Source organism: Panulirus ornatus, chromosome 23, assembly GCF_036320965.1.
Source record: "Panulirus ornatus isolate Po-2019 chromosome 23, ASM3632096v1, whole genome shotgun sequence".
NCBI classification, from domain to species: Eukaryota; Metazoa; Arthropoda; class Malacostraca; order Decapoda; family Palinuridae; genus Panulirus; species Panulirus ornatus.
In genome coordinates, this window is record NC_092246.1 from 16,016,906 (window position 1) to 16,033,262 (window position 16,357).

Here is a 16,357-nt window from a genome sequence, read left to right on the forward strand (position 1 = left end):
CATCGTTCCAATTCACTCTATTCCTTGCACGCCTTTCACCCTCCTGCATGTTCAGGCCCCGATCACACAAAATCTTTTTCACTCCATCTTTCCACCTCCAATTAGGTCTCCCTCTTCTCCTCGTTCCCTCCACCTCTGACGCATATATCCTCTTGGTCAATCTTTCCTCACTCATTCTCTCCATGTGCCCAAACCATTTCAAAACACCCTCTTCTGCTCTCTCAACCACGCTCTTTTTATTTCACACATCTCTCTTACCCTTACGTTACTTACTCGATCAAACCACCTCACACCACACATTGTCCTCAAACATCTCATTTCCAGCACATCCATCCTCCTGCGCACAACTCTATCCATAGCCCACGCCTCGCAACCATACAACATTGTTGGAACCATATTTCCTTCAAACATACCCATTTTTGCTTTCCGAGATAATGTTCTCGACTTCCACACATTCTTCAAGGCTCCCAGGATTTTCGCCCCCTCCCCCACCCTATGATCCACTTCCGCTTCCATGGTTCCATCCGCTGCCAGATCCACTCCCAGATATCTAAAACACTTCACTTCCTCCAGTTTTTCTCCATTCAAACTCACCTCCCAGTTGACTTGACCCTCAACCCTACTGTACCTAATAACCTTGCTCTTATTCACATTTACTCTTAACTTTCTTCTTTCACACACTTTACCAAACTCAGTCACCAGCTTCTGCAGTTTCTCACATGAATCAGCCACCAGCGCTGTATCATCAGCGAACAACAACTGACTCACTTCCCAAGCTCTCTCATCCCCAACAGACTTCATACTTGCCCCTCTTTCCAAAACTCTTGCATTCACCTCCCTAACAACCCCATCCATAAACAAATTAAACAACCGTGGAGACATCACACACCCCTGCCGCAAACCTACATTCACTGAGAACCAATCACTTTCCTCTCTTCCTACACGTACACATGCCTTACATCCTCGATAAAAACTTTTCACTTCTTCTAACAACTTGCCTCCCACACCATATATTCTTAATACCTTCCACAGAGCATCTCTATCAACTCTATCATATGCCTTCTCCAGATCCATAAATGCTACATACAAATCCATTTGCTTTTCTAAGTATTTCTCACATACATTCTTCAAAGCAAACACCTAATCCACACATCCTCGCCCACTTCTGAAACCACACTGCTCTTCCCCAATCTGATGCTCTGTACATGCCTTCACCCTCTCAATCAATACCCTCCCATATAATTTACCAGGAATACTCAACAAACTTATACCTCTGTAATTTGAGCACTCACTCTTATCCCCTTTGCCTTTGTACAATGGCACTATGCACGCATTCCGCCAATCCTCAGGCACCTCACCGTGAGTCATACATACATTAAATAACCTTACCAACGAGTCAACAATACAGTCACCCCCTTTTTTAATAAATTCCACTGCAATACCATCCAAACCTGCTGCCTTGCCGGCTTTCATCTTCCGCAAAGCTTTTACTACCTCTTCTCTGTTTACCAAATCATTTTCCCTAACCCTCTCACTTTGCACACCACCTCGACCAAAACACCCTATATCTGCCACTCTGTCATCAAACACATTCAACAAACCTTCAAAATACTCACTCCATCTCCTTCTCACATCAACACTACTTGTTATCACCTCCCCATTTGCGCCCTTCACTGAAGTTCCCATTTGCTCCCTTGTCTTACGCACTTTATTTACCTCCTTCCAGAACATCTTTTTATTCTCCCTAAAATTTAATGATACTCTCTCACCCCAACTCTCATTTGCCCTTTTTTTCACCTCTTGCACCTTTCTCTTGACCTCCTGTCTCTTTCTTTTATACGTCTCCCACTCAACTGCATTTTTTCCCTGCAAAAATCGTCCAAATGCCTCTCTCTTCTCTTTCACTAATACTCTTACTTCTTCATCCCACCACTCACTACCCTTTCTAATCAACCCACCTCCCACTCTTCTCATGCCACAAGCATCTTTTGCGCAATCCATCACTGATTCCCTAAATGCATCCCATTCCTCCCCCACTCCCCTTACTTCCATTGTTCTCACCTTTTTCCATTCTGTACTCAGTCTCTCCTGGTACTTCCTCACACAAGTCTCCTTCCCAAGCTCACTTACTCTCACCACCCTCTTCACCCCAACATTCACTCTTTTTTTCTGAAAACCCATACAAATCTTCACCTTAGCCTCCACAAGATAATGATCAGACATCCCTCCAGTTGCACCTCTCAGCACATTAACATCCAAAAGTCTCTCTTTCGCGCGCCTGTCAATTAACACGTAATCCAATAACGCTCTCTGGCCATCTCTCCTACTTACATAAGTATACTTATGTATATCTCGCTTTTTAAACCAGGTATTCCCAATCATCAGTCCTTTTTCAGCACATAAATCTACAAGCTCTTCACCATTTCCATTTACAACACTGAACACCCCATGTACACCAATTATTCCCTCAACTGCCACATTACTCACCTTTGCATTCAAATCACCCATCACTATAACCCGGTCTCGTGCATCAAAACCACTAACACACTCATTCAGCTGCTCCCAAAACACTTGCCTCTTATGATCTTTCTTCTCATGCCCAGGTGCATATGCACCAATAATCACCCATCTCTCTCCATCAACTTTCAGTTTTACCCATATTAATCGAGAATTTACTTTGTTACATTCTATCACGTACTCCCACAACTCCTGTTTCGGGAGTACTGCTACTCCTTCCCTTGCTCTTGTCCTCTCACTAACCCCTGACTTTACTCCCAAGACATTCCCAAACCACTCTTCCCCTTCACCCTTGAGCTTCGTTTCACTCAGAGCCAAAACATCCAGGTTCCTTTCCTCAAACATACTACCTATCTCTCCTTTTTTCACATCTTGGTTACATCCACACACATTTAGGCACCCCAATCTGAGCCATCGAGGAGTATGAGCACTCCCCGCATGACTCCTTCTTCTGTTTCCCATTTTAGAAAGTTAAAAAAATACAAGGAGGGGAGGATTTCTGGCCCCCCGCTCCCGTCCCCTCTAGTCGCTTTCTATGACACGCGAGGAATGCGTGGGAAGTATTCTCTCACCCCTATCCCCAGGGATTGGCGGAATGCATGCATAGTGCCATTGTACAAAGGCAAAGGGGATAAGAGTGAGTGCTCAAATTACAGAGGTATAAGTTTGTTGAGTATTCCTGGTAAATTATATGGGAGGGTATTGATTGAGAGGGTGAAGGCATGTACAGAGCATCAGATTGGGGAAGAGCAGTGTGGTTTCAGAAGTGGTAGAGGATGTGTGGATCAGGTGTTTGCTTTGAAGAATGTATGTGAGAAATACTTAGAAAAGCAAATGGATTTGTATGTAGCATTTATGGATCTGGAGAAGGCATATGATAGAGTTGATAGAGATGCTCTGTGGAAGGTATTAAGAATATATGGTGTGGGAGGAAAGTTGTTAGAAGCAGTGAAAAGTTTTTATCGAGGATGTAAGGCTTGTGTACGTGTAGGAAGAGAGGAAAGTGATTGGTTCTCAGTGAATGTAGGTTTGCGGCAGGGGTGTGTGATGTCTCCATGGTTGTTTAATTTGTTTATGGATGGGGTTGTTAGGGAGGTAAATGCAAGAGTTTTGGAAAGAGGGGCAAGTATGATGTCTGTTGGGGATGAGAGAGCTTGGGAAGTGAGTCAGTTGTTGTTCGCTGATGATACAGCGCTGGTGGCTGATTCATGTGAGAAACTGCAGAAGCTGGTGACTGAGTTTGGTAAAGTGTGTGGAAGAAGAAAGTTAGGAGTAAATGTGAATAAGAGTAAGGTTATTAGGTACAATAGGGTTGAGGGTCAAGTCAATTGGGAGGTGAGTTTGAATGGAGAAAAACTGGAGGAAGTGAAGTGTTTTAGATATCTGGGAGTGGATCTGACAGCGGATGGAACCATGGAAGCGGAAGTGGATCATAGGGTGGGGGAGGGGGCGAAAATTCTGGGGGCCTTGAAGAATGTGTGGAAGTCGAGAACATTATCTCGGAAAGCAAAAATGGGTACGTTTGAAGGAATAGTGGTTCCAACTATGTTGTATGGTTGCGAGGCGTGGGCTATGGATAGAGTTGTGCGCAGGAGGATGGATGTGCTGGAAATGAGATGTTTGAGGACAATGTGTGGTGTGAGGTGGTTTGATCGAGTGAGTAACGTAAGGGTAAGAGAGATGTGTGGAAATAAAAAGAGCGTGGTTGAGAGAGCAGAAGAGGGTGTTTTGAAGTGGTTTGGGCACATGGAGAGAATGAGTGAGGAAAGATTGACCAAGAGGATATATGTGTCGGAGGTGGAGGGAACGAGGAGAAGAGGGAGACCAAATTGGAGGTGGAAAGATGGAGTGAAAAAGATTTTGTGTGATCGGGGCCTGAACATGCAGGAGGGTGAAAGGAGGGCAAGGAATAGAGTGAATTGGATCGATGTGGTATACCGGGGTTGACGTGCTGTCAGTGGATTGAATCAAGGCATGTGAAGCGTCTGGGGTAAACCATGGAAAGCTGTGTAGGTATGTATATTTGCGTGTGTGGACGTATGTATATACATGTGTATGGGGGGGGGTTGGGCCATTTCTTTCGTCTGTTTCCTTGCGCCACCTCGCAAACGCGGGAGACAGCGACAAAGTATAATAGAAAATAAATGATAATATATATATACACATACACACACATACACACACACACGCACATATACACACACACACACATACATATATATACATATGAAAAATGTAAGAAACAATATAGAAAACTGAAACTTCTAGCTTGAAATGAAAAGAAAAAAATGAATGTCACATAATGGTTCAACCTCTGGCTATGGAAAAAGGAAATGTTTAATTTATTTACACAAAAGTTCAATAGTAGTTCTCATCAATTTAACCACTGTATCAATAAGCTTCAATGTCTAAGCTACATTTTTTCCAATTTCACTATTTTCTTGTCAAAGCACCATGTATGAAAACTATCACTCCAGTAACACAACTATAAACATTTACTTCCCCTTTAAAAAAGTTCTGGGGGAGTCTGTCTCGATACACTGTGGGACACTACCACCTGACGAGGTTTGTGTTGCAATGGTTTTTGATTCACAAACGTAGTAGCATCACTGGTGGCCAAGGTAGTTCCGTTGGCGAAGAGGAGCTCATGAAACATGTCAGAAAGCATGCTACTGCAGGCAGGAGTGAAGGCTGATGCAAACTTCAGATGGCAAAGAAACTGGAGGCACCACATCAGGCAGAGGACGAGGCAGCTCCCGCCAGTCTTTCCGCTCACTAGGCAGACTTCCAGACTTCCTCTCTCTGGGAGACCCCTTATGTAACTCCTCATGGCTCTCCTTCTTTGAGCAGCGGGAGGGGGGTGTTTGAATTCTCATACTTGAATTGGCTGTTCGTTGACCGATAGATCATTATGCTGTACTTCCAAAATGTTTATTCTTCTTGCAGATAATATCCCTGATTTCTGCTGAGCGACACAAGGCCACACACAACACACACAGAGTTAATGGCACTTTGAGAGTACAGGAAAAGTTTGAATAAAGTTATACGATAAAAGTTAAAAAAAAGTCCACACGAATGTACAGCTCCAAGTGACAGACCCGTGACACATAGGAAATCACACACGGTTAATTACACAGCCGTGGGTATTGTCCCCCGGGTAACGCGACGCTCCACACACGACACAATCACCTTTTCAAGTAGTATCACTCAGAAATGCTGAATGATAGGAAAATCAAATTTATATGTATCATGTAAAGACATATATCATGGCATACTCATTTTTCCAAATGAGACGATTTTTTAGCCTCGTATACATTTTGAAAATTGATCTTTCCTTAAATATCTTTTCCTCTTTAGAATACGATCCCTGGGGATAGGGGAGAAAGAATACTTCCCACGCATTCCTCACGTGTCGTAGAAGGCGACTAAAGGGGACGGCAGCGGGGGAGCTAGAAACCCTCCCCTCCTTGTATTTCAACTTTCTAAAAGGGGAAACAGAAGAAGGAGTCACGCGGGGAGTGCTCATCCTCCTCAAAGGCTCAGATTAGGGTGTCTAAGTGTGTGTGGATGTAACCAAGATGAGAAAAAAGGAGAGATAGGTAGTATGTTTGAGGAAAGCAACCTGGATGTTTTGGCTCTGAGTGAAATGAAGCTCAAGGGTAAAGGGGAAGAGTGGTTTGGGAATGTCTTGGGAGTAAAGTCAGGGGTTAGTGAGAGGACAAGAGCAAGGGAAGGAGTAGCACTACTCCTGAAACAGGAGTGGTGAGAGTATGTGATAGAGTGTAAGAAAGTAAACTCTATATTGATATGGGTAAAACTGAAAGTTGATGGAGAGAGATGGGTGATTATTGGTGCATATGCACCTGGGCATGAGAAGAAAGATCATGAGAGGCAAGTGTTTTGGGAGCAGCTGAATGAGTGTGTTAGTGGTTTTGATGCACGAGACCAGGATATAGTGATAGGTGATTTGAATGCAAAGGTGAGTAATGTGGCAGTTGAGGAAATAATTGGTATACATGGGGTGTTCAGTGTTGTAAATGGAAATGAAGAGCTTGTAGATTTATGTGCTGAAAAAGGACTGGTGATTGGGAATACCTGGTTTAAAAAGCGAGATATACATAAGTATACATATGTAAGTAGGAGAGATGGCAAGAGTGTGTTGATGGATTACGTGTTAATTGATAGGTGTGCGAAAGAGAGACTTTTGGATGTTAATGTGCTGAGAGGTGCAAGTGGAGGGATGTCTGATCATTATCTTGTGGAGGCGAAGGTGAAGATTTGTAGAGGTTTTCATAAAAGAAGAGAGAATGTTGGGGTGAAGAGAGTGGTGAGAGTAAGTGAGCTTGGGAAGGAGACTTGGGTGAGGAAGTACCAGGAGAGACTGAATACAGAATGGAAAAAGGTGAGAACAAAGGAGGTAAGGGGAGTGGGGGAGGAATGGGATGTATTAAGGGAAGCAGTGATGGCTTGAGCAAGAGATGCTTGTGGCATGAGAAGCATGGGAGGTGGGCAGATTAGAAAGGGTAGTGAGTGGTGGGATGAAGAAATAAGATTATTAGTGACAGAGAAGAGAGAGGCATTTGGATGATTTTTGCAGGGAAATAATGCAAATGAGTGGGAGATGTATAAAAGAAAGAGGCAGGAGGTCAAGAGAAAGGTGCAAGAGGTGAAAAAGAGGGCAAAAGAAAGTTGGGGTGAGAGAGTGTCATTAAATTTTAGGGGGAATAAAAAGATGTTTTGGAAGGAGGTAAATAAAGTGTGGAAGATAAGGGAACAAATGGGAACTTCAGTGAAGGGCGCAAATGGGGAGGTGATAACAAGTGGTGGTGATGTGAGAAGGAGATGGAGTGAGTATTTTGAAGGTTTGTTGAATATGGTTGATGATAGAGTGGCAGATATAGGGTGTTTTGGTCGAGGTGGTGTGCAAAGTGAGAGGGTTATGGAAAATGATTTGGTAAACTGAGAAGAGGTAGTAAAAGCTTTGCGGAAGATGAAAGCTGGCAAGGCAGCAGGTTTGGATGGTATTGCAGTGGAATTTATTAAAAAGGGGGGTGACTGTATTGTTGACTGATTGGTAAGGTTATTTAATATATGTATGATTCATGGTGAGGTGCTTGAGGATTGTCGGAATGCTTGCATAGTGCCATTGTACAAAGGCAAAGAGGATAAGAGTAAGTGCTCAAATTACAGAGGTATAAGTTTGTTGAGTATTCCTGGTAAATTATATGGGAGGGTATTGATTGAGAGGGTGAAGGCATGTACAGAGCATCAGATTGGGGAAGAGCAATGTGGTTTCAGAAGTGGTAGAGGATGTGTGGATCAGGTGTTTGCTTTGAAGAATATATGTGAGAAATACCTAGAAAATCAAATGGATTTGTATGTAGCATTTATGGATGTGGAGAAGGCATATGATAGAGTTGATAGAGGTGCTCTGTGGAAGGTATTAAGAATATGTGGTGTGGGAGGCAAGTTGTTAGAAGCAGTGAAAAGTTTTTATCGAGGATGTAAGGCATGTGTACGTGTAGGAAGAGAGGAAAGTGATCGGTTCTCAGTGAATGTAGGTTTGCGGCAGGGGTGTGTGATGTCCCCATGGTTGTTTAATTTGCTTATGGATGGGGTTGTTAGGGAAGTGAATGCAAGAGTTTTGGAAACAGGGGCAAGTATGCAGTCTGTTGTGGATGAGAGAGCTTGGGAAGTGAGTCAGTTGTTGTTCGCTGATGAACCAGCACTGGTGGCTGATTCATGTGAGAAACTGCAGAAGCTGGTGACTGAGTTTGGTAAAGTGTGTGAGAGAAGAAAGTTGAGAGTAAATGTGAATGAGAGTAAGGTTATTAGGTACAGTAGGGTTGAGGGTCAAGTCAATTGGGAGGTAAGTTTGAATGGAGAAAAACTGGAGGAAGTAAAGTGTTTTAGATATCTGGGAGTGGATCTGGCAGCGGATGGAACCATGGAAGCGGAAGTGAATCATAGGGTGGGGGAGGGGGCGAAAATTCTGGGAGCCTTGAAGAATGTGTGGAAGTCGAGAACATTATCTCGGAAAAAAAAATGGGTATGTTTGAAGGAATAGTGGTTCCTACAATGTTGTATGGTTGCGAGGCGTGGGCTATGGATAGAGTTGTGCACAGGAGGGTGGATGTGCTGGAAATGAGATGTTTGAGGACAATTTGTGGTGTGAGGTGGTTTGATCGAGTAAGTAATATAAGGGTAAGAGAGATGTGTGGAAATAAAAAGAGCGTGGTTGAGAGAGCAGAAGAGGGTGTTTTGAAATGGTTTGGGCACATGGAGAGAATGAGTGAGGAAAGATTGACCAAGAGGATATATGTGTCGGAGGTGGAGGGAACGAGAAGTGGGAGACCAAACTGGAGTTGGAAAGATGAAGTGAAAAAGATTTTGAGTGATTGGGGCCTGAACATGCAGGAGGGTGAAAGGCGGGCAAGGAATAGAGTGAATTGGATCGATGTGGTATATCGGGGTTGACGCGCTGTCAGTGGATTGAATCAGGGCATGTGAAGCGTCTGGGGTAAACCATGGAAAGTTGTGTGGGGCCTGGATGTGGAAAGGGAGCTGTGGTTTCGGGCATTATTGCATGACAGCTAGAGACTGAGTGTGAATGAATGGGGCCTTTGTTGTCTTTTCCTAGTGCTACCTCGCACACATGAAGGGGGAGGGGGATGATGTTCCATGTGTGGCAAGGTGGCGATGGGAATGAATAAAAGGCAGACAGTGTGAATTGTGTGCATGGGTGTATATGTATGTGTCTGTGTGTGTATATATATGTGTACATTGAGATGTATAGGTATGTATATTTGCGTGTGTGGACGTGTATGTATATACATGTGTATGGGGGTGGGTTGGGCCATTTCTTTTGTCTGTTTCCTTGCGCTACTTTGCAAACGCGGTAGACAGTGACAAAACAAAATAATAATGATAAAAAATATATATATATATGTATATAAATAAATGAATAAATAAATAAAATAGAAATATAATTTTTTTTTTATTATACTTTGTCGCTGTCTCCCGCATTTGCGAGGTAGCGCATGGAAACAGACGAAAGAAATGGCCCAACCCCCCCCATACACATGTATATACATACGTCCACACACGCAAATATACATACCTACACAGCTTTCCATGGTTTACCCCAGACGGTTCACATGCCTTGATTCAATCCACTGACAGCACGTCAACCCCGGTATACCACATCACTCCAATTCACTCTATTCCTTGCCCTCCTTTCATCCTCCTGCATGTTCAGGCCCCGATCACACAAAATCTTTTTCACTCCATCTTTCCACCTCCAATTTGGTCTCCCTCTTCTCCTCGTTCCCTCCACCTCTGACACATATATCCTCTTGGTCAATCTTTCCTCACTCATTCTCTCCATGTGCCCAAACCACTTCAAAACACCCTCTTCTGCTCTCTCAACCACGCTCTTTTTATTTCCACACATCTCTCTTACCCTTACGTTACTCACTCGATCAAACCACCTCACACCACACATTGTCCTCAAACATCTCATTTCCAGCACAACCATCCTCCTGCGCACAACTCTATCCATAGCCTACGCCTCGCAACCATACAACATTGTTGGAACCACTATTCCTTCAAACATACCCATTTTTGCTTTCCGAGATAATGTTCTCGACTTCCACACATTCTTCAAGGCCCCCAGAATTTTTGCCCCCTCCCCCACCCTATGATCCACTTCCGCTTCCATGGTTCCATCCACTGCCAAATCCACTCCCAGATATCTAAAACTACTTCCTCCAGTTTTTCTCCATTCAAACTTACCTCCCAATTGACTTGACCCTCAACCCTACTGTACCTAATAACCTTGCTCTTATTCACATTTACTCTCAACTTTCTTCTTTCACACACTTTACCAAACTCAGTCACCAGCTTCTGCAGTTTCTCACATGAATCAGCCACCAGCACTGTATCATCAGCGAACAACAACTGACTCACTTCCCAAGCTCTCTCATCCACAACAGACTGCATACTTGCCCCTCTTTCCAAAACTCTTGCATTCACCTCCCTAACAACCCCATCCATGAACAAATTAAACAACCATGGAGACATCACACACCCGTGCCGCAAACCTACGTTTACTGAGAACCAATCACTTTCCTCTCTTCCTACACGTACATATGCTTTACATCCTCGATAAAAACGTTTCACTGCTTCTAACAACCTTCCTCCCACACCATATATTCTTAATACCTTCCACAGAGCATCTCTACTAACTCTATCATATGCCTTCTCCAGAGCCATAAATGCTACATACAAATCCATTTGCTTTTCTAAGTATTTCTCGCATACATTCTTCGAAGCAAACACCTGATCCACACATCCTCTACCACTTCTGAAACCACACTGCTCTTCCCCAATCTGATGCTCTGTACATGCCTTCACCCTCTCAATCAATACCATTCCATATAATTTACCAGGAATACTCAACAAACTTATACCTCTATAATTTGAGCACTCACTCTTATCCCCTTTGCCTTTGTACAATGGCACTATGCACGCATTCCGCCAATCCTCAGGCACCTCACCATGAATCATACATATATTAGATAACCTTACCAACCAGTCAACAATACAGTCACCCCCTTTTTTAATAAATTCCACTGCAATACCATCGAAACCCGCTGCCTTGCCGGCTTTCATCTTCCGCAAAGCTTTTACTACCTTTTCTCTGTTGACCAAATCATTTTTCCTATTCCTCTCACTTTGCACACCACCTCGACCAAAACACCCTATATCTGCCACTCTATCATCAAACACATTCAACAAACCTTCAAAATACTCACTCCATCTCCTTTTCACATCACCACTACTTGTTATCACCTTCCCATTAGTCCCCTTCACTGAATTTCCCATTTGTTCCCTTGTCTTACGCACTTTATTTACCTCCTTCCAAAACATCTTTTTATTCTCCCTAAAATTTAATGATACTCTCTCACCCCATCTCTCATTTGCCCTCTTTTTGACCTCTTGCACCTTTCTCTTGACCTCCTGCCTCTTTCTTTTGTACATCTCCTACTCATTTGCATTATTCCCCTGCAAAAATCTTCCAAATGCCTCTCTCTTCTCTTTCACTAATAATCTTATTTCTTCATCCCACCACTCACTACCCTTTCTAATCAACCCACCTCCCACCCTTCTCATGCCACAAGCATCTTTTGTGCAAGCCATAACTGCTTCCCTAAATACATCCCATTCCTCCCCCACTCCTCTTACCTCCTTTGTTCTCACCTTTTTCCATTCTGTACTCAGTCTCTCCTGGTACTTCCTCACACAAGTCTCTTTCCCAAGCTCACTTACTCTCACCATTCTCTTCACCCCAACATTCTCTCTTCTTTTCTGAACACCTCTACAAATCTTCACCTTCGCCTCCACAAGATACTGGTCAGACATCACTCCAGTTGCACCTCTCAGTACATTAACATCCAAAAGTCTCTCTTTTGCGCGTTTATCAATTAACACATAATCCAATAACGCTCTCTCCCCATCTCTCCTACTTACATATGTATAATGTATATCTCTCTTTTAAACCAGATATTCCCAATCACCAGTCCTTTTTCAGCACATATATCTACAAGCTCTTCACCATTTCCATTTACAACACTGAACACCCCATGTATACCAATTATTCCCTCAACTGCCACATTACTCATCTTTGCATTCAAATCACCCATCACTATAACCCGGTCTCATGCATCAAAACCACTAACACATTCATTCAGCTGCTCCCAAAACACTTGCCTCTTATGATCTTTTTTCTCATGCCCAGGTGCATATGCATCAATAATCACCCATCTCTCTCCATCAACTTTCAGTTTTACCCATATTAATCGAGAATTTACTTTCTTACACTCTATCACATACTCCCACCACTCCTGTTTGAGGAGCAGTGCTACTCTTTCCCTAGCTCTTGTCCTCTCACTAACCCCTGACTTTACTCCCAAGACATTCCCAAACAACTCTTCCCCTTTACCCTTGAGCTTCGTTTCACTCAGAGCCAAAACATCCTGGTTGCTTTCCTCAAACATACCACCTATCTCTCCTTTTTTCACATCTTGGTCACATCCACACACATTTAGACACCCCAATCTGAGCCTTCGAGGAGGATGAGCACTCCCCGCGTGACTCCTTCTGTTTCCCCTTTTAGAAAGTTAAAATACAAGGAGGGGAGGGTTTCTAACCCCCCGCTGCCGTCCCCTGTAGTTGCCTTCTACGATACATGAGGAATGCGTGGAAAGTATTCTTTCTCCCCCATCCCCAGGGATATATATATCTATATTATTATTATTATTATTTTATTATACTTTGTCGCTGTCTCCTGCATTAGCAAGGTAGTTCAAGGAAATAAACAAAAGAATGGCCCAACCCACCCACATACACATGTATATACATATACGTCCACACACACACACATATATGTATCTATGCATCTCAATGTACACATATATATACACACACAGAAATATGCATATATACACATGCACACAATTCACACTGTCTGCCCTTACTCATTCCCATCACTACCCTGCCACACATGAAATACCAACCCCTTCCTCCGCATGTGCACGAAGTAGCGCTAGGAAAAGACAAGAAAGGCCACATTCGTTCACACTCACTCTCTAGCTGTCATGTATAATGCACCGAAACCACAGCTCCCTTTCTACATCCACGCCCCACACAACTTTCCATGGTTTACCCCCAGACGCTTCACATGCCCTGGTTCAATCCATTGACAGCACGTCGACCCCGGTATACCACATCATTCTAATTCACTCTATTCCTTGCATGCCTTTCACCCTCCTGCATGTTTAGGCCCCAATCACTCAAAATCTTTTTCACTCCATCTTTCCATCTCCAGTTTGATCTCCCACTTCTCCTCATTCCCTCCACCTCTGACACATATATCCTCTTTATCAATCTTTCCTCACTCATTCTCTCCATGTGACCAAATCATTTCAAAACACCCTCTTCTGCTCTCAACCAAACTCTTTATTATCACACATCTCTCTTACCCTATTATTACTTACTTGATCAAACCACCTCAGACCACATATTGTCCTCAAACATCTTATTTCCAGCACATCTACCCTCCACCGCACAACTCTATCCATCGACAATGCCTCGCAACCATATAACATTGTTGGAACCACTATTCCTTCAAACATACCCTTTTTTGCTTTCCAAGATAATGTTCTCAACTTCGACACATTCTTCAACGCTCCCAAGTAACACGTAATTCAATAACGCTCTCTGGCCATCTCTCCTACTTACATAAGTATACTTATTTATATCTCGCTTTTTAAACCAGGTATTCCCAATCACCAGTCCCTTTTCAGCACATAAATCTACAAGCTCTTCACCATTGCCATTTACAACACTGAACACCCCATGTATACCAATTATTTCCTCAACTGCCACATTACTCACCTTTGCATTCAAATCACCCATCACTATAACCTGGTCTTGTTCATCAAAACTACTAACATTGTATTTATTATTTATTATACTTCTGGTTTCAGAAGTGGTAGAGGATGTATGGATCAGGTGTTTACTTTGAAAAATGTCTGTGTGAAATACTTAGAAAAACAAATGGATATGTATGTAGCATTTATGGATATGGAGAAGGCATGTGATAGAGTTGATAGAGATGCTCTGTGGAAGGTTTATGGATATGGAGAAGGCATATGATAGAGTTGACAGAGATGCTCTGTGGAAGGTTTTATGAGTATATGGTGTGGGGGGAAAGTTGCAGGAAGCACTGAAAACTTTTTATTGAGGATGTAAGGCATGTGTACGAGTAGGAAGAGAGGAAAGTGATTGGTTCTCAGTGAATGTCTGTTTGCAGCAGGGGTGCACGATGTCTCCATGGTTGTTTAATTCATTTATAGATGGGGTTGTTAGGGAGATGAATGCAAGAGTTTTGGAGAGAGGGGCAAGTCTGCAGTCTGTTGTGGATGAGAGGGCTTGGGAAGTGAGTCAGTTGTTGTTCGCTGATGATACAGCGCTGATGGCTGATTCGTGTGAGAAACTGCAGAAGCTGGTGACTGAGTTTGGTAAAGTGTGTGTTAGAAGAAAGCTGAGAGTAAATGTGCATAAGAGTAAGGTTATTAGGTACAGCAGGGTTGAGGGACAAGTCAATTGGGAGGTAAGTTTGAATGGAGAAAAACTGGAGGATGTGAAGTGTTTTAGGTATCTTGGAGTGGATTTGGCAGTGGGTGGAACCATGGAAGCGGAGGTGAGTCACAGGGTGGGGGAGGGGGGTGAAAGTTCTGGGAGGGTTGAAAAATATGTGGAAGTCAAGAACATTATCTTGGAAAGCAAAAATGGGTATGTTTGAAGGAATAGTGGTTCCAACAATGTTATATGGTTGTGAGGTGTGGGCTGTAGATAGGGTTGTGCGGAGGAGGGTTGATGTGTTGGAAATGAGATGTTTGAGGACATTATGTGGTGTGAGGTGGTTTGATCGAGTAAGTAATGAAAGGGTGAGAGAGAGGTGTGGTAATAAAAAGAGTGTGGTTGAGAAAGCAGATGAGGGCATATTGAAGTGGTTTGGTCACATGGAGAGAATGAGTGAAGAAAGATTGACGAAGAGGATATATATGTCAGAGGTGGAGCAAACAAGGAGAAGTTGGAGACCAAATTGGAGATGGAAGGATGGTGTGAAAAAGGTTTTGAGCAATTGGGGCCTGAACATGCAGGAGGGTGAAATGTGTGCAAGGAATAGAGTGAATTGGAACGATGTGGTATACCGTGGTCGACGTGCTGTCAATGGATTGAACCAGGGCATGTGAAGCGTCTGGGGTAAACCATGGAAAGTTTTGTGGGGCCTGGTTGTGGAAAGGGAGCTGTAATTTCGATGCATTACACATGACAGCTAGAGACTGAGTGTGAACGAATTTGATCTTTGTTGTCTTTTCCTAGCGCTACCTCGTGTGCTTGCGGAGGAGGGGGTTGTCAATTCATGTATGGTGGGGTGGCGACAGGAATGAATAAAGGCAGCAAGTCTGAATTATGTACATGTGTATATATGTATATGTCCGTGTATGTATATATATATATATGTATACATTGAAATGTATAGCTATGTAAGTGTGTGTATGTGGACTTGTATGTATATACATGTGTATGTGGGTGGGTTGGGCCATTCTTTCGTGTGTTTCCTTGCGCTACCTCGCTAATGCGGGAGACAGCAACAAAGTATAATCAATGAAAAAATAAACAATAAGGAATGTGGATTGTATTATTTGAAAGTAATTACTGATTAACTTGACTGACTGGAAATGATGCTTTCCAAAACACCATGACGATTTTCTCTAAAATGTATTGTTATATACATTTTTGCAGGTTTGACTACTGTAGAATGATTAATATCCATGTTTTTCTACCACTATCAGGTTAGAAATATTGTCGACGAAATTGAGAAACTTGCATCCAGTTATTTTGCTGAAATTGATGTTACATACCATAATACAGAGGATGCTTTGATAGATGTTTTCAAGTAAGTATCAAAATCATCTCAAGCAAAGCTTCATGCAAATTGAAGCATAGGGATTGATTGCTGTTTATTCTTTATGATTTTTGTAGTATGTGAATATTTCATTTGATAAAACTTGGATAAGATCAGTAAGGTGAGAACAATGGAAGTAAGGGGAGTGGGGGAGGAATGGGATGTATTTAGGGAATCAGTGATGGATTGCGCAAAAGATGCTTGTGGCATGAGAAGAGTGGGAGGTGGGTTGATTAGAAAGGGTAGTGAGTGGTGGGATGAAGAAGTAAGAGTATTAGTGAAAGAGAAGAGAGAGGCATTTGG

General features: G+C 42.9%; 1 protein-coding gene across 1 annotated transcript in view; it reads left to right on the plus strand.

The window, feature by feature from the left end:
- Positions 1-16,357, plus strand: part of LOC139756954 (cholesterol transporter ABCA5-like) — a 239,602-nt gene that overhangs the window by 37,667 nt on the left and 185,578 nt on the right. Inside the window, exon 4 of the mRNA XM_071676898.1 lies at positions 15,942-16,045. Coding sequence (XP_071532999.1) covers positions 15,942-16,045 — 104 coding nt within the window. The remainder of the gene's footprint in view (positions 1-15,941; positions 16,046-16,357) is intronic.